The 21,132-nt window shown below is 44.7% G+C and overlaps 2 protein-coding genes across 6 annotated transcripts; one reads left to right on the top strand and one right to left on the bottom strand.

Annotated features, from left to right (window-relative positions):
• Window positions 1–364: 364 nt before the first annotated feature.
• ints14 (integrator complex subunit 14) lies at window positions 365–5,984 on the top strand. Of its 5 annotated transcripts, none has more exons than XR_004574762.1 (13): window positions 365–427; window positions 1,001–1,289; window positions 2,137–2,244; window positions 2,436–2,591; window positions 3,048–3,166; window positions 3,672–3,814; window positions 3,990–4,082; window positions 4,171–4,315; window positions 4,514–4,647; window positions 4,829–4,947; window positions 5,139–5,204; window positions 5,436–5,743; window positions 5,790–5,984. XR_004574762.1 is itself a non-coding variant. In XM_034288013.1 (13 exons), exons 2-12 carry the CDS (start codon window positions 1,065–1,067, stop codon window positions 5,682–5,684), a joined length of 1,557 nt encoding a protein of 518 aa, XP_034143904.1. In that variant the 5' UTR covers window positions 365–427; window positions 1,001–1,064; the 3' UTR covers window positions 5,685–5,687; window positions 5,790–5,984. The 5 variants fall into 5 exon arrangements, 4 of the variants coding, with proteins under 4 accessions (XP_034143904.1, XP_034143903.1, XP_012986686.2 ...); XM_034288013.1 differs by having other exon boundaries at window positions 5,436–5,687; XM_034288012.1 differs by having other exon boundaries at window positions 5,436–5,687; window positions 5,744–5,984.
• A 308-nt stretch (window positions 5,985–6,292) lies between these two features.
• hacd3 (3-hydroxyacyl-CoA dehydratase 3) lies at window positions 6,293–20,921 on the bottom strand. Its single transcript, XM_034288393.1, has 11 exons — window positions 20,708–20,921; window positions 15,979–16,021; window positions 15,781–15,854; window positions 14,703–14,867; window positions 12,126–12,171; window positions 11,930–12,040; window positions 11,395–11,522; window positions 11,152–11,264; window positions 10,887–10,993; window positions 8,965–9,102; window positions 6,293–6,771 (listed from the first exon to the last, which is right to left on the bottom strand). The coding sequence occupies exons 1-11, from the start codon at window positions 20,789–20,791 to the stop codon at window positions 6,695–6,697; spliced, it is 1,086 nt and encodes a 361-aa protein (XP_034144284.1). The 5' UTR covers window positions 20,792–20,921; the 3' UTR covers window positions 6,293–6,694.
• Window positions 20,922–21,132: the final 211 nt, after the last annotated feature.

The following is a 21,132-nucleotide window of genomic DNA, read 5'->3' as shown; positions in this document are numbered from 1 at the left end:
GTTTAAAAGTTATGATGGCTTGGGATGTATGGTACATTTTGATTATGTTCTTAGCTAGACAGAACTGTGGGGGAAATAAAAATGACAGACACATAGGCTACTTTATCAGACTGTTGGTCAAGAGACATTGGAATAGAACGATGGGGATGGAACTATTTTAAGGTCATTCAAATATTGAGTTATCTTCTTATATGATCTACATTTACTCGGGTTGGTTTAATTGAAACAGCCGTATAATTGTGGAAAATATTATATATGCACTCACTACCACTAACAAAATATTCGACACCCGTTTAACTGTTGTGAATGGAAAGTGTCAAACAGCGGTTTACGGTAGGAACTAATTAAGCAGGTTAAGTTTCTTTCCGGACTGAGTATTCCGCAGTACAAAACCATCGATATTTTGTCGGATTTGCCGATTTGATGGGTAACGTTAGTTGTGCATGTTTTTATATATTTATATATTATGTAGCTGTTCTGTGCAAAAACCATGTACCCGTTAATCTGCAATTAATTAAGATTTGTTCTTAAAATGACAGCGTGGAACTTTCATTATCAGTCTGCTAAAATCGGTTAGCTAGCTTTTACGTTAGCAGTATTGTTATATTGTTAGCCACTTTGAATGGATCGAAATAGGAAAGACAGCATTTACATTTTTGTTCCTTATTACTAATTCTGGGTGAATGTTAATTGACCCCAACGTTAAATTATGCTTTAAATAGCAGCACATTGCAAACTGCTTCAGTACTGTAGTACTTTAGCATAAGTTCTGCAAAACGTAACAATATGTTGTCCTAATTGATATATTCTTTCCCTAACATTTTTGTTCCCTGTTTTGTTTTAGCATTCTGTATATATTTTCGGACATATCAGTAACACCTCTGAAAACAACCTTAAAATCCTGATTGATAATCATGGGGGTGCTTTAATACAATGCTACATTCATATTGATATTTATGAGTGTGTTCTATAATTCCCACATGTTTTTTATTGCTCTCAGGAGATACTTTGGAGGTCCCCATAAGCTAATTCTGCTCTAAAAGAAACCCTTCTGCACTGTCAACATGCCGACAGTGGTCCTTATGGATGCGTCTCTGTCAATGACTCGTCCTGTGTCTCTGGACCAAGGCAGTGAGGAGTTACAGAGGAAGAACCTGGCTGTGGCTGGCCTCACCATGCTGTTTGAACACATGGCTTCCAACTACCGACTGGAGTTCACTTCTTTAGTGGCGTTCTCCTCTCTGTGGGAACTACTTGTGCCTTTCACCAGGGACTACAACACACTGCAGGTAGGTGAAAACCTGGTTTACACCAGACACAGTTTGGTACATCTGGTTTATACCAGAGCGACAGTAAGTCAAACCTGGTTTACTTCAGACAGACATCTGGTTACACCTGGTTTAACTCAAACAACCAAAGATGTCTTGTGACAAATCTGTTAATGTTCTTTTGAGTCGTGATTCCACGTTTTCCGAGTCTCTCTGGCTCTGAATCTTTCTGGCTCTGAGTTTTTCATGTAGATGACTACAGTGTAACCAACACATTGCCCTACTGGCCTCCTTTTTATAGGAACATCTGGTGCGTTTCTGTTGTGGTTCATTATGACAAAACGAAGGACAAACAACAAACCAAGAGTGTTTTTTATTAGACCGTGTTCCTAATAAACACCCTGAGTAGATCAAGTTCAGTTAAACTTTCTGGGTTAAATAGCCTGTGTGACTCTCTGCTGTGTTAATGGTCTGGGTCAGAACCTGTCACTTGTGACTTTCTGTTGTATTAATGTTCTGGGTCAGAACCTGTTACTTATGACTGAAGATTTTGGGTTTAGAACCTGTCACCTGCATCTCCCTGCTGTGTTGATGGTCTGGGTCAGAACCTGTCACCTGCAACTCCCTGCTGTGTTGATGGTCTGGGTCAGAACCTGTCACCTGCAACTCCCTGCTGTGTTGATGGTCTGTGTTTAGAACCTGTCACCTGCAACTCCGTGCTGTGTTAATGGTCTGGGTTTAGAACCTGTCACCTGCAACTCTGTGCTGTGTTAATGGTCTGGGTTTAGAACCTGTCACCTGCAACTCCCTGCTGTGTTAATGGTCTGGGTTTAGAACCTGTCACCTGCAACTCCCTGCTGTGTTGCAGGAGGCCCTGAGTAACCTGGAGGACTATGACAAGACGTGTCTGGAAGCAGCTCTACATGGAGTCAGCAATGTGGTGCAGCAGGAGTGGGGCCACGCCTGTCCTACACAGGTAATATAATCATATAATATTATACTGTATGTCAATTAGCAGACATTAAACCCATTTAATAATATGCTGTAAATAATTTAACTAACACTAGCCCCATATACTAATATATATATATATATATATATATATAGAAATTAATTGCATGTTATTTAGCCGACAGTAGCCCCCATAGTTCTTGTGGTGTCCTGCAGGTGGTGCTGGTGACCGATGGCTCTCTGGGGATCGGTAAAGGCTCTCTCAGACACTCTCTACAGACCCTGAAACAACGACCGGAGGATAAGAAGTTCCCCCTGCCCTTCCCTTTCCCAGCCAAGCTGTTCATCATGTGCATTGCCAGTGCAGAGGAGGTGGCTTGGTCTTCCATTATCACTTAGAAATTCAGTACTGGTCTGAAGTGTGTGTGTTAGGTCTGTGTGTGTGTTAGGTCTGTGTGTGTGTTAGGTCTGTGTGTGTGTTAGGTCTGTGTGTGTGTTAGGTCTGTGTGTGTGTTAGGTCTGTGTGTGTGTTAGGTCTGTGTGTGTGTTAGGTCTGTGTGTGTGTTAGGTCTGTGTGTGTGTTAGGTCTGTGTGTGTGGTAGGTCTGTGTGTGTGGTAGGTCTGTGTGTGTGGTAGGTCTGTGTGTGTGGTAGGTCTGTGTCTGTGTGTGTGGTAGGTCTGTGTGTGTATGTGTGGTAGGTCTGTTTGTGTGTGTGTGGTAGGTCTGTGTGTGTGTGTGGTAGGTACAGGCGGGTTCTGCTCTGCAGGTATGATGTCCCGATGGGCCCAAGGGAAATGTCTTAACAATTGTGACTTTGGTTTCTATAGTTACAGATGACTGACACCATGGACAACCTGGAGAAGCTTCTCCAACTGAACGGAGGAGATGGCCAGATCTTCACCATGGAGGGCCAACTCTGTCTGAAGAGTGTTCAGTCCATGTTTGGGTAAGTCTATGGATTGACTCATAATGTGCTTATAACATGTAATAAGACTGGCTGGTTTGAATGCCAATTGGCTGTTAGCCCAGAGTTGTTTTTAGGCACAACGAATCCGAGGTCATGTAATTATGGATCTGAATTTCAGTTTGGAATGTTAAGTACTTTGAATTTCCCCCGTGTATGAACTGTGCTATACAAATAAACGTTCCTAGCCTTGCCTAGACACAGCCCTTACCCATAGTATATTGGTAATACATTGAAAATATATACATCAGCCAATCAGAATTCAGAATTCAAACCACCCAGTTAAGAGATTTTGACTTCACACCACTTTTTACTGCCCTAATTGATCTTGTGTCAGATGCTAGTCGTCTTTTTGCACTAGCAGACTTTTTACGTCTCAAGGTGGAGGTGGCTAAATCTAAATAGTGACCATTCCCTGATCTATCGTCTGTCAGCTGTGGCATTCCAGTGAGTGTTGTTTTCTGCTTCTCCACCCGTCTCCCTCCAGCCGTCTGATAGATGCAGCCTACTCGCCGTTCCACGCGGTGCTGCGCTGTGGGAACCTCACCTCTGACGTCCAGGTGTTCCCCAGACCAGAACCCGTGTTCCTGGATCAAGAGGTCGACCCTCTGCCCAAACACGTCCTCACGGGTATCTAACTGTACAACCTGGCTCCGCCTGCTTTACTCCCTTCCTTCACCCCGGACTAGTCTGATGACTGCTTGAGTTTCTGGATTTAGAGGTTTTCTTTGAATGACTTCCCTTCTGCTGCTCAGGTTATACAAGCTAGACGAACTGCTTACAATCTGACTGTTCTGTGTTGTAGACCTGGAGATTGTGGGATTCATTGAGATCGGGGACATCTCCAGCCCCCCTGTGATATCCAGACACCTGGTCCTGCCCATCGCCGTCAGCAAAGGTAGCACTTCTGTTCTCCTCGGCATCTGCGTTTTCACCTCAGAGATGGTTTAGTGTTTCTGAGGTGTTTATTGTGCTCTTGGTTCCAGAGGTGGATGATGTGGGTGCTGGGGCCCCAGAGGAGCTGGAGGAGGAGACGTCAGCCAACCAGCAGGCAGGGAAGGCGCCCAACTTCTGTGTCCTCCTCCATGGTAGTCTGAAGGTGGAGGGCATGGTGGCGCTGGTGCAGGTGGGGTAAGAACACACGTCTTTATCTTAATGAGCCCTAACCAAATCTGCCTGTTGGAACGACGGCTGTGCCTTTACCCATTAAGGTACAGAATACAACACAAGAAGGACGTTCACTTTTTCACAAGGACGAACCGTAACAGGGGCCTCTGCAGTTCTATGAAGCTTCCATAACAGTTTATTTCTCCGTTCCCTCCCCCTCAGTCCGGAGTGGCATGGCATGCTTTACTCTCAGGCTGACAGCAAGAAGAAGTCCAACCTGATGATGTCTCTGTTTGAGCCTGGGCCAGAACCACTGCCCTGGCTGGGGAAAATGTCTCAGCTGGGCCCCATATCAGGTAGAGACCTGACCCTCGTGGACACTGTTGTTCCACCACGGTCCTTTCCATTTTCAAAGGCTGTGTTTACATAATTGAATGGTTCACCCTTTACGCCCTCACCTGCCCAGAGCCAGAGTTCTGTCAGCAGAAGGGTTTTGCATTACCATGACAACCATGGCCTCTGTCTGTTGGGTTCTAGACGCAGCAGAGAACCCGTACGGGGAGGATGACAGCAGGAGTCCGTTCCCTCTGCAGCCTCCGGTCAAACGGAGCTACGCGCAGAACGTCACTGTCTGGATCAAAGCCAGTGGACTGCAGGTACAGACTCAGGGATTGGAGAATCTAGGAACTCTTCCAGGGTACAGAGGGCAGGATGTGATAGACTGACTCTGGGATTATACCTGGGTTTAGGTCTTTGCGGTAATGCCTGTGTTCGTTGGTTACATTGTTTGTACTGCTGTTGCGATTGGTTGAGGTGTTTGACGACTTGTGTGTCAACCAATCCACAGACTGATGTCCAGAAGATCCTGAGGAATGCCAGGAAACTGCCAGAGAAAACACAGACCTTCTACAAGGTAACATTTGAATATAATGTAAGCTGTGCCTACATGTTGTCCATCCCGAGCAGTACCTACCTGATTGTCTAAGTGTACTCTGTGACTCCTACCTGATTGTCTAAGTGTACTCTGTGACTCCTACCTGATTGTCTAAGTGTACTCTGTGACTCCTACCTGATTGTCTAAGTGTACTCTGTGACTCCTACCTGATTGTCTAAGTGTACTCTGTGACTTGTTTTTCTCCTCCAGGAACTGAACCGGCTTCGTAAGGCTGCCCTGGCCTTTGGTTTCTGGGAGCTGCTGAAAGGTGTAGCGGAGCTGTTGGAGAGGGAGTGCACCCTCCTGCCAGACACAGCTCACCCAGACGCTGCCTTCCAGCTGTCCCACGCTGCCCAGCAGCTCAAACTGGCCTCCACCGGAGATTCACAGTACTCACTCTTTGAACACAACATCAACCCTATGCACACAGACTTCTCTGGGGGAGGAGTCGGCGTGTAGAAGGCGGGGCATCAACCCTATGCACAGACTTCTCTGGGGGAGGAGTCGGCGTGTAGAAGGCGGGGCATCAACCCTATGCACACAGACTTCTCCGGCGTGTAGAAGGCGGGGGGATGGACAGTTCATGTATGTGGACTCTTGAAATGGCTTGCTGTGTAAACCTGTAGTGCCTGAGGACTTCTGTCACTGTAACATAAAGGCAGGGCAATGGCACAGCGATCTCAACTTTACAGACAGTACACAAGGTTTTCTGGTCATGTTTTGTATATATCGTTTTATAAACAACTTTCCTAATTGATACTTTTTTTTTCTCCCACTACTCCATAAGGTTTATTTTGTCACAGATGTTGGGACTCCTGGTTGGCACAGCGTTCTGTAGCACTGAGTAGCAGTGCTGAGGTGTTGACCGCTGTCTAGGTTTGAACCATCATGAGTCCTGTGAGGGTGGAGCTTATTGACCAGCCTTACCCGGCTTATTGACCAGCCTTATTTCAGGGAGCGATCTCTGACTCAACTGACCTGACCATAAGTGAATGGTCCCCTAAAACAGGGGCTGGGGGAGGGGGGAGGGGGGAGGGGGGGGCACATCAGACATTTTACTGTGAAGGTGATTAAAATGGCAACATTTTATTCTGACATAGTCATGACAAAAGCAGCGGTCAGTTTCACTTCCTGAAGATCTGGGCTTTTTTTTTTTGTTGCTCAAAGCTCACAATTACTAGATGTTTGAACAAACACCCTGGAACCACTGACCTAATACCAAACCATTTTCAAGCTTTTTTCACAACACCAAAACACCTAAGCTATTATTTGTGATTTCCACATGTTTAGAAATACAGGTTAGATTCATGTTTTCCTGCATATTCTGCCCAAATCCCAGGAATATTCCAATAAGGGTATCTGGAAAGTTTGGGGACTGTTTTGAATTTGCCTCCCTTGGAAAGATGTCACTAAATGAGGCTGATTGGTAAAGAGGCAGAGGACCGAGGTGATTATGTAGGTCAGGGGTCTCAGTTAGATTTCCTCTTCTTGATGTGCAACCTCTTCCTCCTCAGCCTGGAAAGGTGGCGGAGATTGATGAACAGACCTGCCGCACAGACAGGAGCAGTTGGTCATTGATATTACAGATTAATACAGCAGAAGCCAAATACTGGCATTCCTGCACTTTTCTTAATTCCAACTTAAACAGGTTATTTACAGAGGACACAGGACAAATGTATATACAGTTGTGCTCATAAGTTTGTATACCCTGGCAGAAATTGTGAAGATTTGGCATTGATTTAGAAACTATAAAAAAAAATTTGAGGCGTGTACTCCACTAGACCTCTGAAGGTGTGACATCACTTTAGATCCTGTAAGTTGCGAGGTGGAGCCTCTATGGATCGGACTTGTTTGTTCAGCACATCCCACAGATGCTTGATTGGATGGAGATCTGGGGAATTTGGAGGCCAAGTCAACACCTTGAACTCGTTATGTTCCTCACCATTCCTGAACCATTTGCTTTGTGGCAGGGCGCATTATCCTGCTGAAAGAGGCCAATGCCATCAGGGAATACCGTTGCCATGAAAGGGTGCACATGTTCTGCAACAATGCTCAGGTAGGTGGTACATGTCAAAGTAACATCCACATGGATGGCAGGACCCAAGGTTTCCCAGCAGAACATTGCCCACAGCATCACACTGCCTCCGCCGGTTTGCCTCCTTCCCACAATGCATCCTGGTGCCATGTGTTCTTGAGGTAAGTGATGCACATGCACCCAGCCATCCATGTGATGTAAAAGGAAACATGATTCTTCAGACCAGGCCACATTTTTCCATTGTTCCGTGGTCCAGTTCTGATGCTCACATGCCCATTGTAGGTGCTTTCGGCAGTGGACAGGGGTCAGCATGGGCACCCTGAATGGTCTATGGCTATGCAGCTGTGTACGCAACAAACTGCGATGCACTGTGTGTTCTGACATGTTTTTATCAGTACCAGCATTAACCTTTTCAGCTATTTGAGTTACAGTAGCTCATCTGTTGGATCGGACCATACAGGCCAGCCTTTGCCCTCCATGTGCATCAATAAGCCTTGGCTGCCCATGAGCCTGTCATCGGTTCACCACTTTTCCTTCCTTGGACCACTTTTGATAGGTACTGACCCCTGCAGACCGGGAACACCCCACAAGGGCTGCAGTTTTGGAGATGCTCTGACCCAGCCATCTAGCCATCACAATGTGTCCCTTGTCAAAGTCACTCAGATCTTTACACTTGTCCATTTTTCCTGCTTCTAACCAGAGGCTTCACTAGGATCCCCCGCTAGCGATGTCTACATTGTCATAATGCGCAGTCGGAATTACCAATTAATAGATATGGGTCTATTTTCTTTTATTTGGTCCATTTTAGATCCAGGGCTATTCATAAAAAACGCCCAGGGCTAACTACGCCACTGCTTCTAACACATCAACTTTGAGGACAGAATGTTCACTTGCTGCCTAATATATCCCAAACACAGATAAAGGGATTATCAGTGTTACCCACCTCACCTGTCAGTGGTCATAATGTTATGGCTGATGGGTGTATCAGTGTTATTCACTTCACCTGTCAGTGGTCATAATGTTATGGCTGATGGGTGTATCAGTGTTATTCACTTCACCTGTCAGTGGTCATAATGTTATGGCTGATGGGTGTATCAGTGTTATTCACTTCACCTGTCAGTGGTCATAATGTTATGGCTGATGGGTGTATCAGTGTTATTCACTTCACCTGTCAGTGGTCATAATGTTATGGCTGATGGGTGTATCAGTGTTATTCACCTCACCTGTCAGTGGTCATAATGTTATGGCTGATGGGTGTATCAGTGTTATTCACTTCACCTGTCAGTGGTCATAATGTTATGGCTGATGGGTGTATTAGTGTTATTCACTTCACCTGTCAGTGGTCATAATGTTATGGCTGATAGGTGTATTAGTGTTATTCACTTCACCTGTCAGTGGTCATAATGTTATGGCTGATGGGTGTATCAGTGTTATTCACCTCACCTGTCAGTGGTCATAATGTTATGGCTGATGGGTGTATCAGTGTTATTCACTTCACCTGTCAGTGGTCATAATGTTATGGCTGATGGGTGTATCAGTGTTATTCACTTCACCTGTCAGTGGTCATAATGTTATGGCTGATGGGTGTATCAGTGTTATTCACTTCACCTGTCAGTGGTCATAATGTTATGGCTGATGGGTGTATCAGTGTTATTCACTTCACCTGTCAGTGGTCATAATGTTATGGCTGATGGCTGAACTTACCGATGGCCATGAGTGGTAGGTAGACGTAGAGGATGCAGGAGAAGCTCACGGAGGAGCCGAGGCCGAGGCCTTCAGGTAGGGGGATGCTGAACAGCCTGCGCTCGTCAAACACAGAGATCGATTGGAACACTGCAACCCCTGATGGAGAGGGAGGAAGGGGGAGTATAAGTATTGGTATAAAATAGAAAACCCACAAGGCATTGTGCTTCTAGGAATCAGACACTTGTTCCAAGTTTAGCGATGCACCAATACACATTTTACATGCCGGTACCAATTCTCAATTCTGAACTTCCAGTAACTGCCGATTATGATCATTTAACGTGTGCTATGATCATTTGACGTGTGCTATGATCAGTTGACGTGTGCTATGATCAGTTGACGTGTGCTATGATCAGTTGACGTGTGCTATGATCATTTAACGTGTGCTATGATCATTTAACGTGTGCTATGATCATTTGACGTGTGCTATGATCATTTGACGTGTGCTATGATCATTTGACGTGTGCTATGATCATTTGACGTGTGCTATGATCATTTGACGTGTGCTATGATCAGTTGACGTGTGCTATGATCAGTTGACGTGTGCTATGATCAGTTGACGTGTGCTATGATCAGTTGACGTGTGCTATGATTGTAACTCGTACATGACTGAATTGTATCCTACAACTTTTTATTAACTTTTCTCAATAGTTAAGATTCCCGAACTTTCATCATTTTAACAACATCAAATCGTATAAAGATCTGTTCTTGAACACAGCCTCCAATCACAACTTGATCAAAGTTGTATTAGATTAACTTTAGGCACTTCAGGAAATAGGGTTTCTGGCTAATCAAATGAAGTTGGAACTAAAAGGAAATGCTTTACAGCACAGCAAACAGGTAGGCTTGCTATTTAGCTATGAATCTGAATGGATTTCTAGATAAGAAATCGCACAGTTAAGATTTATTCTCAAATAGCCTGGCGTTAGCTAGCTTGCATTGGCGTTAGCTATCTGGGTTTTATTAGTGGCTGTTTTAACCAAAGTAATTCCTGGCTGCAGACATTTTGGTTGTTGAGTTCACTGGGCATAACCCACGTTTCCGATATGCTCGCCTTAAAGAGCTTTGTATTTATGGAACTTTGCAATGTAACAAATGTTCCTGACATGGGGTCATTACATATACTCGCTGTCAGCAATACCCAATCCCGTATTTTTAGTAATGCATGTGTGGACATGCATTTTTTGCCCATTCTTTGCAAAATTGCTCAAGCTCCATCAGGTTGGATGGTGAACAGCAATTTATAACTGGATTTACAATTGGACTGAGGTCTGGGCCAGGCCACTCAAATACATTCACAGGCTTGTCTCAAAGTCACTCCAGTATTGTCTTAGCTGGGTGCTTGTGGTTGTTGTCGTGCTGAAATAAGAGTCTTCACCCCAGTCTGTGTGCAGTGCATCCTGGATCAGCTTCTTCAAGGACCTCTTGGTATTTTCTCTATTCATCCACCTCCAATCCTGACCAGTCTCCCAATTCCTGATGATGAAAAGCATTCCCACAGCAAGATGCTTCCACCTCCATGCTTCACCATGAGGACTGGTATTAGCCAGGTGATGAGCAGTACCATGTTTTCACTAGACATTTGGCATTCAGTCCTAATACTTTTCAAAGGCACAGTATACTGTGTATCACTTTAAGAAGGTCCAACTAGAAAATGAAGAAAACCTCTGCAAAACCCTGTGAGACTTGTGTTAGTCTCAGCTGTCAATGTATAATATACCTTCAAATTAACCTAACCTAACCCTACACCTGCAAAATACTACACACAACAGATCAAAAGTCCAGTCACTTTCAGCCAACACCTACAGGTGTTACAGTGGTACACAAAGTTCACACATCTTTAGGAAGTCCAGGTAAAGTTACAACTGGAAAGATAAACGCACCCTCTGCCAACACACCCAGGGGGTACAGCGGTACCCAGGCCGTGTATCTCAGCCAAGTGATGGTCTTCCACTCTGTGTCGATACACGCCAGCATGTAGAACGGGTATCTGACGGGGAGAATTTCATTAATTAATTTATTCTTTAGCATGTCTAGTTCAGAATCACCGTTTGAGGAAAATCTTTTCAAAGTGGTTTAGCCTTTAATGTTGGGTTTTCAACAAGCCTTTGGTTAGTAAGCCTTTAGTTAATAAGCCCTTTCATTCACCTAAAGACCTCGATGGCGCTCCAGAGGTAGAAGACAAAAAAGACCACAGGCTTGTTGTGCATCTCCTCCACACTGCCGAAGATGATAAAGAGGATGAAGTTCCTACCAACCACCTGGAGGAGACGAAGACAACAACAGTCAGAAGCACCATCATGATACACCATCCAGACACCACCCAACCTTAGCACACCATCCAGACACCACCCAACCTAAAAAAATAAAATATATATATATATATATTACCTGTATAAAAGTGGGCACCACACCAGTCTTGACCAATCCAAACACAGCGTTAAGGACCTCCACACTGGCCAATATCTGGCAGGAAAACATCACATCCGAAATAGTGTAGAATGTGTCATAGAGAGAAACCTTTTTTAATATAGACCCCTACAGGGTCCCAGACAGCCCATTCAGCAGATCAAGGGACGTTGTTACATCAGGGTTGTGCTTTCGATTCCCACTACCAATATAAAAAAGTATGAAAATGTCTATAACTACTGTGAGTTACTCTGGATAAATCTACAAAAAAGTTTTTGGAAAGGAAAGAAAAAGGTGCAGTGGTCTCTTAATTTTTTCCAGAGTCTAATCAGGCTTTCTCTTTAACAGTTTGTAATGCAGCTCTTTCATGATTAGTTACTAATAGTAAACAATGACAGCCTGTAAACCAGTATGTCCTGCTAAAGAGCATAAAACCAACTGGATCAATAAAACTAAGAAAGCAACTGAAAGCACATGTGTGTGACAACAGTACTGAAAAAAACTCAGATAAAACCACCTTGCCCGAGAATAATGAGTCTGACAGTCATGTTGACAAAGATCCAGGAGAAGCCCAGGAACTGAACCAGGTTGTATGTGAACAGGAGACCTTTCTTTAGAGTAATGAGTGCTGGAACAAGAGGGTTTCGGTTATTCTCTGATAATGAAGTGAAAAATAATTGTTACTTTCCTAATGACATGGATCGATTACTCACAGTTCTCTGTTCGTCTTGATTCCATGCTGAGACAGTTTTTTCTCTCCTAAATACAAACAAACAATTCACTGGTACAGCTATGGCCCTAACCCAATGCACATCCACCATATAATTCTTCAGATTCAGTTCTAATGTCATTTTACTGTTAATATATATATATAGGTGCTGGTCAAGGTTCCTGGGAAGGTGTTCCGGTCCCGTCCCACCGGGAAGAGACCCCGGGGAAGACCTAGGACACGCTGGAGGGACTATGTCTCCCGGCTGGCCTGGGAACGCCTCGGTGTCCCCCGGAAGAGCTGGAGGAAGTGTCTGGGGAGAGGGAAGTCTGGGCATCCCTGCTTAGACTGCTGCCCCCGCGACCCGGCCCCGGATAAGAGGAAGATGATGATGATGATGATGAGGTGCTGGTCATAAAATTATAATATCAACAAAAAGTTGATTTATTTCAGTAATTCCATTCAAAAAGTGAAACTTGTATAATGTATAAATTGATATATTTCAAGTGTTTATTTCTTTTAATTTTGATGATTATAACTGACAACTAATGAAAACCCCAAATTCAGTATCTCAGAAAATTTGAATATTGTGAAAAGGTTCAATATTGAAGACACCTGGTGCCACACTCTAATCAGCTAATTAACCCAAAACACCTGCAAAGGCCTTTAAATGGTCTCTCAGTCTAGTTCTGTAAGCAACACAATCATGGGGAAGACTGCTGACTTGACAGCTGTTCAGAAGACGACCATTGACACCTTGCACAAGGAGGGCAAGACACAAAAGGTCATTGCTAAAAAGGCTGGCTGTTCACAGAGCTCTCTGTCCAAGCACATTAATAGAGAGGCGAAGGGAAGGAAAAGATGTGGTAGAAAAAAGTATACAAGCAATAGGGATAACCACACCCTGGAGAGGATTGTGAAACAAAACCCATTCAAAAATGTGGGGGAGATTCACAAAGAGTGGACTGCAGCTGGAGTCAGTGCTTCAAGAAACACCACGCACAGACATATGCAAGACATGGGTTTCAGCTGTCGCATTCCTTGTGTCAAGCCACTCTTGAACAAGACACAGCGTCAGAAGCATCTCGCTTGGGTTAAAGACAAAAAGGACTGGACTGCTGCTGAGTTATGTTCTCTGATGAAAGTAAATTTTGCATTTCCTTTGGAAATCAAGGTTCCAGAGTCTGGAAGAAGAGAGGAGAGGCACAGAATCCACGTTGCTTGAAGTCCAGTGTAAAGTTCTACAGTCAGTGATGGTTTGGGGTGCCATGTCATCTGCTGTTGTTGGTCCACTGTGTTTTCTGAGGTCCAAAGTCAATGCAGCCATCTACCAGGAAGTTTTAGAGTACTTGCTTCCTGCTGCTGACCAACTTTATGGAGATGCAGATTTCATTAGCTACCAGTACCTGGTTTAAGGACCATGGTATCCCTGTTCTTAATTGGCCAGCAAACTCGCCTGACCTTAACCCTATAGAAAATATATGGGGTATTGTGAAGAGAAAGATGCGATACGCCAGACCCAACAATGCAGAAGAGCTGAAGGCCACTATCAGAGCAACCTGGGCTCTCATAAAACCACAGACTGATCGACTCCATGCCACGCCGCATTGCTGCAGTAATTCAGGGAAAAGGAGCCCCAACTAAATATTGAGTGCTGTACATGCTCATAATTTTCAGTTGGCCAACATTTAAAAAATATATTTTTTTAAGAGATACTGAATTTGGGATTTTCATTAGTTGTCAGTTATCATCACAATTAAAAGAGCGGGAGATTGGCCGGAGAATCGGAGCAGCAGGGGCGGTATTGCATTTGCTTTACCGCACCGTTGTGACGAAAAGAGAGCTGAGCCGGAAGGCAAAGCTCTCGATATACCGGTCAATTTTCCTTCCTACCCTCACCTATGTTCATGAAGGCTGGGTCATGACCGAAAGAACTAGATCGCGAGTACAAGCGGCTGAAATGGGTTTTCTCAGAAGGGTGGCTGGCTTCTCCCTTAGGGATAGGGTGAGAAGCTGAGCCATCCGTAAGGAACTCGGAGTAGAGCCGCTGCTCCTTTGCGTCGAAAGGAGCCAGTTGAAGTGGTTCGTGCATCTGGTAAGGATGCCCCCAGGATGTCTCCCTAGGGAGGTGTTCCAGGCACGTCCAGCTGGGAGGAGACCTTGGGGTAGGCCCAGGACCAGGTGGAGAGATTATATTTCGACACTGGCCTGGGAATGCCTTGGGATCCCCCAGTTAGAGCTGGCAAATGTGGCTCGGGAAAGGGAAGTTTGGAGTCCCCTGCTGGAGCTGCTGCCCCCACGACCCGATACGGAAAAGCGGATGAAGATGAGATGAGACAATTAAAAGAAATAAACATTTGAAATATATCAGTCTGTGTGTAATGAATGAATATAATATACAAGTTTCACTTTTTGAATGGAATTACTGAAATAAATCAACTTTTTGATGATATTCTAATTTTATGACCAGCACCTGTATATATTTTTATGAAGTTCTTCCATCATCATTGTTTTCCTGCCAGCCACCTCGGTTGCTCTGGTCTCGAGTTGGAAGATGATACGGCTTAGAGAAAGAGGTTACCTTTTCGCGTAGCTCCATCTCTGCATCGGACTCATCTATCCAGCGGTCAAAGTCGGGAGCCAGGAACACCGGCTTCTTTTCCTGTACGGTGAGTCTCTCCCACCAACCTCTCTGCTGCTTCTTCACGGTGATGTTAACCTGGCGCTGGGTCGACCGATAACTCACCTGGAGAACACCAAGTACATTAGACCAGATACACCGTCTCCTAGACACACGTATTAGTACAACCACAAAGTGTCACATGCACACACACACACACACAGATATACTGGGACGCTCTATGCTTGTGGGGACATACATTGGTGTTCCCATTTAAAATGCTACCTTCCCTAAACTTAAACATAAATCTTGAAAGATGAATTCATGCAATGTAAGTGATTAATTCAAAACTACTGTAGATTTCAAACAATGACTTGTATTGTTAATCGTGGCTCTGTAGGTTAGTTAGAGAGGGAACGTTGTTGGCTGGTCCTCCTTTGTGCTGAAGAATCAACACTCCTACTGTGATTCCTACTGTGATTCATCAATACTAACGTCATTGCTTTAGAAGACAGATTTCTATTTTCTCTGCTTCTCTTGTGGACACTAGCACAACTGACGTAATCTGACTGACCTCACCCGATTGAAATTCAGAAATGCAATAATTGTCTAAACCCTTCATTAAATTGTTTGGTTACAAAGTAGTTGATCAACCAGGTGACACTGAACGTCAGCTGTGTCTAACACTAACACAGATGACTGTGAAGCAGGAAGTGTAGGTCGGGTGTATGGGTGTATGATGGCGAAATGTTTTAGTTGTTGAAAAACTTCCTTATAGAACCAAATCCAGATATGGAAATGTCTCTGTAGGAAAGGTACTATGCAATGTATATAGTACAATGATTTATATGGCATACTACACAGATTTCCATGATGTAGTACATAGCTTTACATAATGACCAATGTGTCAAATGCGTCAGGATCGAATGAGGAAATGTGAACAATTAATATTCCAGCAAGATTTAACAGTCATTAGTGAGAATATTAAACCTGATAACACACACACACACACACACAAAAACATGAATAGTCAGGGTACCTCGGTCTTCACAGCATTCAGGAACATTAGGCTGAACTCATAATCATTCTGCCCTTTAGCTCCATGACCTTGGGCTGGAAACAAACAACCAATCAATAAAGAAAACAATACAAATGTTTAAAATATTACAGTTAATTTCTAGATTAAATCCAATCACTACTGTCTATCTTTGATAAAAATGAATATAACTAAACTTACCCTTGAATTGTAGGACATTATCATGAACGCTGATGTCGAGATTCTGGCAGAGGAAGAAGGGAACAGAAAAAAGACCAGAAGTTGAAACAAACAAACACAGGAGACATCTGACTCAGAGAGACACACAGGACACATCTGACTCAGAGAGACACACAGGACACATCTGACTCAGAGAGACACACAGGACACATCTGACTCAGAGAGACACACAGGACACATCTGACTCAGAGAGACACACAGGACACATCTGACTGAGAGAGACACACAGGAGACATCTGACTCAGAGAGACACACAGGACACATCTGACTCAGAGAGACACACAGGACACATCTGACTCAGAGAGACACACAGGAGACATCTGACTCAGAGAGACACACGGGAGACATCTGACTCAGAGAGACACACGGGAGACATCTGACTCAGAGAGACACACAGGACACATCTGACTCAGAGAGACACACAGGAGACATCTGACTCAGAGAGACACACAGGAGACATCTGACTCAGAGAGACACACAGGAGACATCTGACTCAGAGAGACACACAGGAGACATCTGACTCAGAGAGACACACAGGAGACATCTGACTCCGAGAGACAGACAGACAGGAGGAGACATCTGACTCAAAGACAGAAGTCCATGATCATTAGGCAGTCAATGAGGCGAGGCAAGCTCATTCAACTTGATGAAGTTTCTGGCCAACTTTGTGCCCTAGATGTCGAGGGTTGAGTCAGAACACTGGAACACACAGTAACTAGATCAAACCAAGTATTTCCCTTATCCCCGGAATTTATAATTTAATACAGTTGTATAGGCATTAGTTCCTACTGACATACAGAAGGTATGCAAATAAAGGATAGCCAAGAAAAGTAAGAAACACACATCTTATGCCAACAACCCAACTCCTCCTACTGCTCCTCCTTTCCACGCCTCCAACTTAGTATGGGAGACTCTACTAGGCTCTTATGTAACCCTATGACCTTCTACTAGGCTCTGATGTAACCCCATGACCTTCTACTAGGCTCTGACGTAAACCAGTGACCTTCTACTAGGCTCTTATGTAACCCTATGACCTTCTACTAGGCTCTGATGTAACCCCATGACCTTCTACTAGGCTCTGATGTAACCCTGTGACCTTGAACTAGGCTCTGACATAACCCTGTGACCTTCTACTAGGCTCTGATGTAAACCAGTGACCTTCTACTAGGCTCTGATGTAAACCAGTGACCTTCTACTAGGCTCTGATGTAACCCTGTGACCTTCTACTAGGCTCTGATTTAACCCTGTGACCTTCAACTAGGCTCTGACATAACCCTGTGACCTTCAACTAGGCTCTGACATAACCCCATGACCTAGGGTACTTCATCACTCCTAGGCAGCTGGTAAAAATGAAGCCAACCTAATCCCGACACTGTCTGTATTTCTCCGTTCTCACACTCCTGTTCAGTTATCATGTGTTGTCCCAGCCTGCTACTCCCCCAGCCTGCTACTCCCCCAGCCTGCTACTCCCCCAGCCTGCTACTCCTCCAGCCTGCTACTCCCCCAGCCTGCTACTCCCCCAGCCTGCTACTCCCCCAGCCTGCTACTCCTCCAGCCTGCTACTCCTCCAGCCTGCTACTCCTCCAGCCTACTACTCCTCCGGCCTGTCACTCCCCCAGCCTGCTACTCCCCCAGCCTGCTACTCCTCCAGCCTACTACTCCTCCAGCTTGCCACTCCCCCAGCCTGCTACTCCTCCAGCCTACTACTCTTCCAGCCTGCCACTATTCCAGCCTGCTACTCTTCCAGCCTGCTACTCCTCCAGCCTGCCACTCCTCCAGGCTCTATTCTAGTACATTTCCATTCATGCACACAGTTGGTTACTTGGCTTATCTCCTTCACAGAAAGGCAGTGTCCAGTCTGTCCTTGGAAAGGCCCATCTATCAGGTTCTCTAACAATTGAGCCTCAATTAATTTCAACTCTGCAAAACATTACACACACACACACACACTCTCAGTTTCTTTTTACTCAAAATCACACATGTATACAATACATGTGTCTATCATTAATCATTTATTCACTAATATTAATAATTTTTTTGAAAATTAAGGGAACACTTAAATCGCACATTCCTGCCGGTTGGGCCCTGTCCGGGGCCTCCCCCAGATAGTACCACAGTGTCACCGGACCCCCCTGTCTCAGTTCATAGGTCTTACGCTGCTATACTATAGTGCTGGGGGATTGGGTCAGTTCTCCTTCCCCACTAAGTTCTCCTTCTCCACTATAAATCCTTGTTGATATGAGGAATGCATATTCTGAATTTTCCCAGTCTCCTCCCGTTTTGAGGTCCTGGCCCACATCTGCAGAGTACCAGGCTTGGGGGACCCGTTGCGGTCCATGTCCAGAGTCCTCCTGGTTGTGTTGCAGATCAAAACGATACTTTTCTGATACCTCCCCCTCCCCCGGTTGTCCCTGTCCTTGTCCATCTGGTCATGCTTCTGACCTGGACTAAGTTTAAATAGACTCTAGATGATACTGTTCACGAGTGAGGGAAGGAAGGAACGGGAGATTGACAGACGGATCGGTGCAGCTTCTGCAGTAATGCGGTTGATGTATCGGTCTGTCGTGGTGAAGAAAGAGCTGAGCCGCAAGGCGAAGCTCTCGATTTACCGGTCAATCTACGTTCCTACTCTCACCTATGGTCATGAGCTTTGGGTCATGACCGAAAGGACAAGATCCCGGATACAGGCGGCCGAAATGAGCTTTCTCCGCAGGGTGGCTGGGCGATCCCTTAGAGATAGGGTGAGAAGCTCGGTCACCCGGGAGGAGCTCAGAGTAGAGCCGCTGCTCCTCCACATCGAGAGGGGTCAGCTGAGGTGGCTTGGGCATCTGTTTCGGATGCCTCCGGAACGCCTTCCTGGGAAGACCTAGGACACGCTGGAGGGACTATGTCTCCCGGCTGGCCTGGGAACGCCTCGGTGTCCCCCCGTTAGAGCTGGAGGAAGTGTCTGGGGAGAGGGAAGTCTGGGCATCCCTGCTTAGACTGCTGCCCCCGCGACCCGGCCCCGGATAAGCGGAAGAAGATGGTATGGTATGGTACTCTAGACAAGTGATGATACTTGGTACACATGCTCAAGGAATCTACAGCTGGTTTTAGCAAGCTATATATTTGTGTTCTGGAACATTCACATAGAAATATGATGTACAACAAACATGCCTCCCTTACATGAAGGGATAAGTCATGTCTATTAATGGAATTTCCTCTGAAATGTAAAAAAAATGTTTGCAACAAAACAAGGCCCTGATTGTTCTTAAAGGGGCCATATGTAATAAATACAAAAACGACCAGTAAACATACGCACTTTGTTTTATGTGCTTTCAAATATAATTTTCCAAAATGTTTTGTACCTGACATAGTCCCCTTTCTCACCAATCTGTTGTAATCTCACCCTAAACCACCCTGGACTAGCTGGTACTATACCAGTCAGTACTACCCTTCCCATCCTAAACCACCCTGGACTAGCTGGTACTATACCAGTCAGTACTATCCTTCCCACTCTAAACCACCCTGGACTAGCTGGTACTATACCAGTCAGTACTATCCTTCCCACTCTAAACCACCCTGGACTAGCTGGTACTATACCAGTCAGTACTATCCTTCCCACCCTAAACCACCCTGGACTAGCTGGTACTATACCAGTCAGTACTATCCTTCCCATCCTAAACCACCCTGGACTAGCTGGTACTATACCAATCAGTACTATCCTTCCCACTCTAAACCACCCTGGACTAGCTGGTACTATACCAGTCAGTACTATCCTTCCCACCCTAAACCACCCTGGACTAGCTGGTACTATACCAGTCAGTACTATCCTTCCCACCCTAAACCACACTGGACTAGCTGGTTCTATACCAGTCAGTACTATCCTTCCCACTCTAAACCACCCTGGACTAACTAGTACTATACCAGTCAGTGCTATCCTACCCACCCTAAACCACCCTGGACTAACTAGTACTATACCAGTCAGTACTATCCTACCCACCCTAAACCACCCTGGACCAGCTGGTACTATACCAGTCAGTACTATCCTTCCCACTCTAAACCACCCTGGACTAACTAGTACTATACCAGTCAGTACTATCCTACCCACCCTAAACCACCCTGGATAAGCTATAACAACTAAGGTAAGGAAAGATCCAGGCAACAAGCCATGCTATTGTTTTAATGCAGTCTTGTAAACATCAGTCAGGATTCTGTTTCAATGCCCCTTTAAGGGAGCCCACAGTCCTTGCCAGCTAAACATGGGAAGTAACACCTGTGTTTAGCTGTAAAACAATTCTTTGTCTCAGTTTGTTCCTTGTTGAAATAAAGATAAAATAATGTTCAGGTCTGCTGTGATAAAATATAACAAGTCTTAAATGAATGTCATTTTGGACTGTGAACATTAATTGTTTTGAATTCATTTGGACAAAATTGAAATGTATCTATACATTTTGACATACATTTCGGAATAAAAGGTGAAATACATTTTGATACCTGAAATGTGATTTCAATTAAGTTAAATGTATGTATACATTTTCAAATACATTTAAGAATAAAAGGTGAAATACATTTTCATACCTGAAAAGTATTTAGAATAAAGTTAAATATAATTCATCATACATTCTACATGCATTTTGCATTGCAAATTCTTTTTTTTTCCGTATGTGAATATTAACCATATTTGACAGGTGAAGTCCACTCCACTCACCTGGGCGTCAATCAGCTCCACACGTAGATAAATATCTTCATGCCGCTGAGCCCAGTACACGTGAGGAGTAAACGTCTGCTGCATCGCACGTGTTTAGTTTGTTTTCAGCAAAATTCAGGAATGAATGGAAAAACTACAAGAACATGCCGGACGCTCTCTCTACATTGGAGGAAAGCAAAGCCGCCAGAATATTCTTTGAGACAGCGTGCGCGCTCTCGAAATGGCGTGGGGGTACGGGCTCGTCACTGAAGGAACGGCAGTTGTGTGAGTCACGTGGAGCGGATGTTTAGTGATTACGGAAACTGTCCAAGGCTTCATGGGCTTATTTGCGTCATGCTGGCAAAATGTTTGATTTAGTAGCAACAAAAATATTTCCGGTTATCCGATTCTGACTTTAAAATAAACGTCCGCGGTAAAACGCGATA

This window comes from Esox lucius, chromosome 19, assembly GCF_011004845.1.
Source record: "Esox lucius isolate fEsoLuc1 chromosome 19, fEsoLuc1.pri, whole genome shotgun sequence".
Taxonomy (NCBI): domain Eukaryota; kingdom Metazoa; phylum Chordata; class Actinopteri; order Esociformes; family Esocidae; genus Esox; species Esox lucius.
This window is presented reverse-complemented; position numbering and strand designations above follow the sequence as displayed.

Coding starts and splice junctions, on each gene's coding strand:
- hacd3 (XM_034288393.1), bottom strand. CDS start 20,791: ATGCAGCAGACGTTTACTCCTCACGTGTACTGGGCTCAGCGGCATGAA. Junction 14,868..15,780: donor TGAATGCTGTGAAGACCGAG/GTACCCTGACTA, acceptor GGTGTTCTCCAG/GTGAGTTATCGGTCGACCCA. Junction 12,041..12,125: donor ATCAAGACGAACAGAGAACT/GTGAGTAATCGA, acceptor CTCTTGTTCCAG/CACTCATTACTCTAAAGAAA.
- ints14 (XM_034288013.1), top strand. CDS start 1,065: ATGCCGACAGTGGTCCTTATGGATGCGTCTCTGTCAATGACTCGTCCT. Junction 4,083..4,170: donor GCCCATCGCCGTCAGCAAAG/GTAGCACTTCTG, acceptor TCTTGGTTCCAG/AGGTGGATGATGTGGGTGCT. Junction 4,948..5,138: donor TCAAAGCCAGTGGACTGCAG/GTACAGACTCAG, acceptor ACCAATCCACAG/ACTGATGTCCAGAAGATCCT.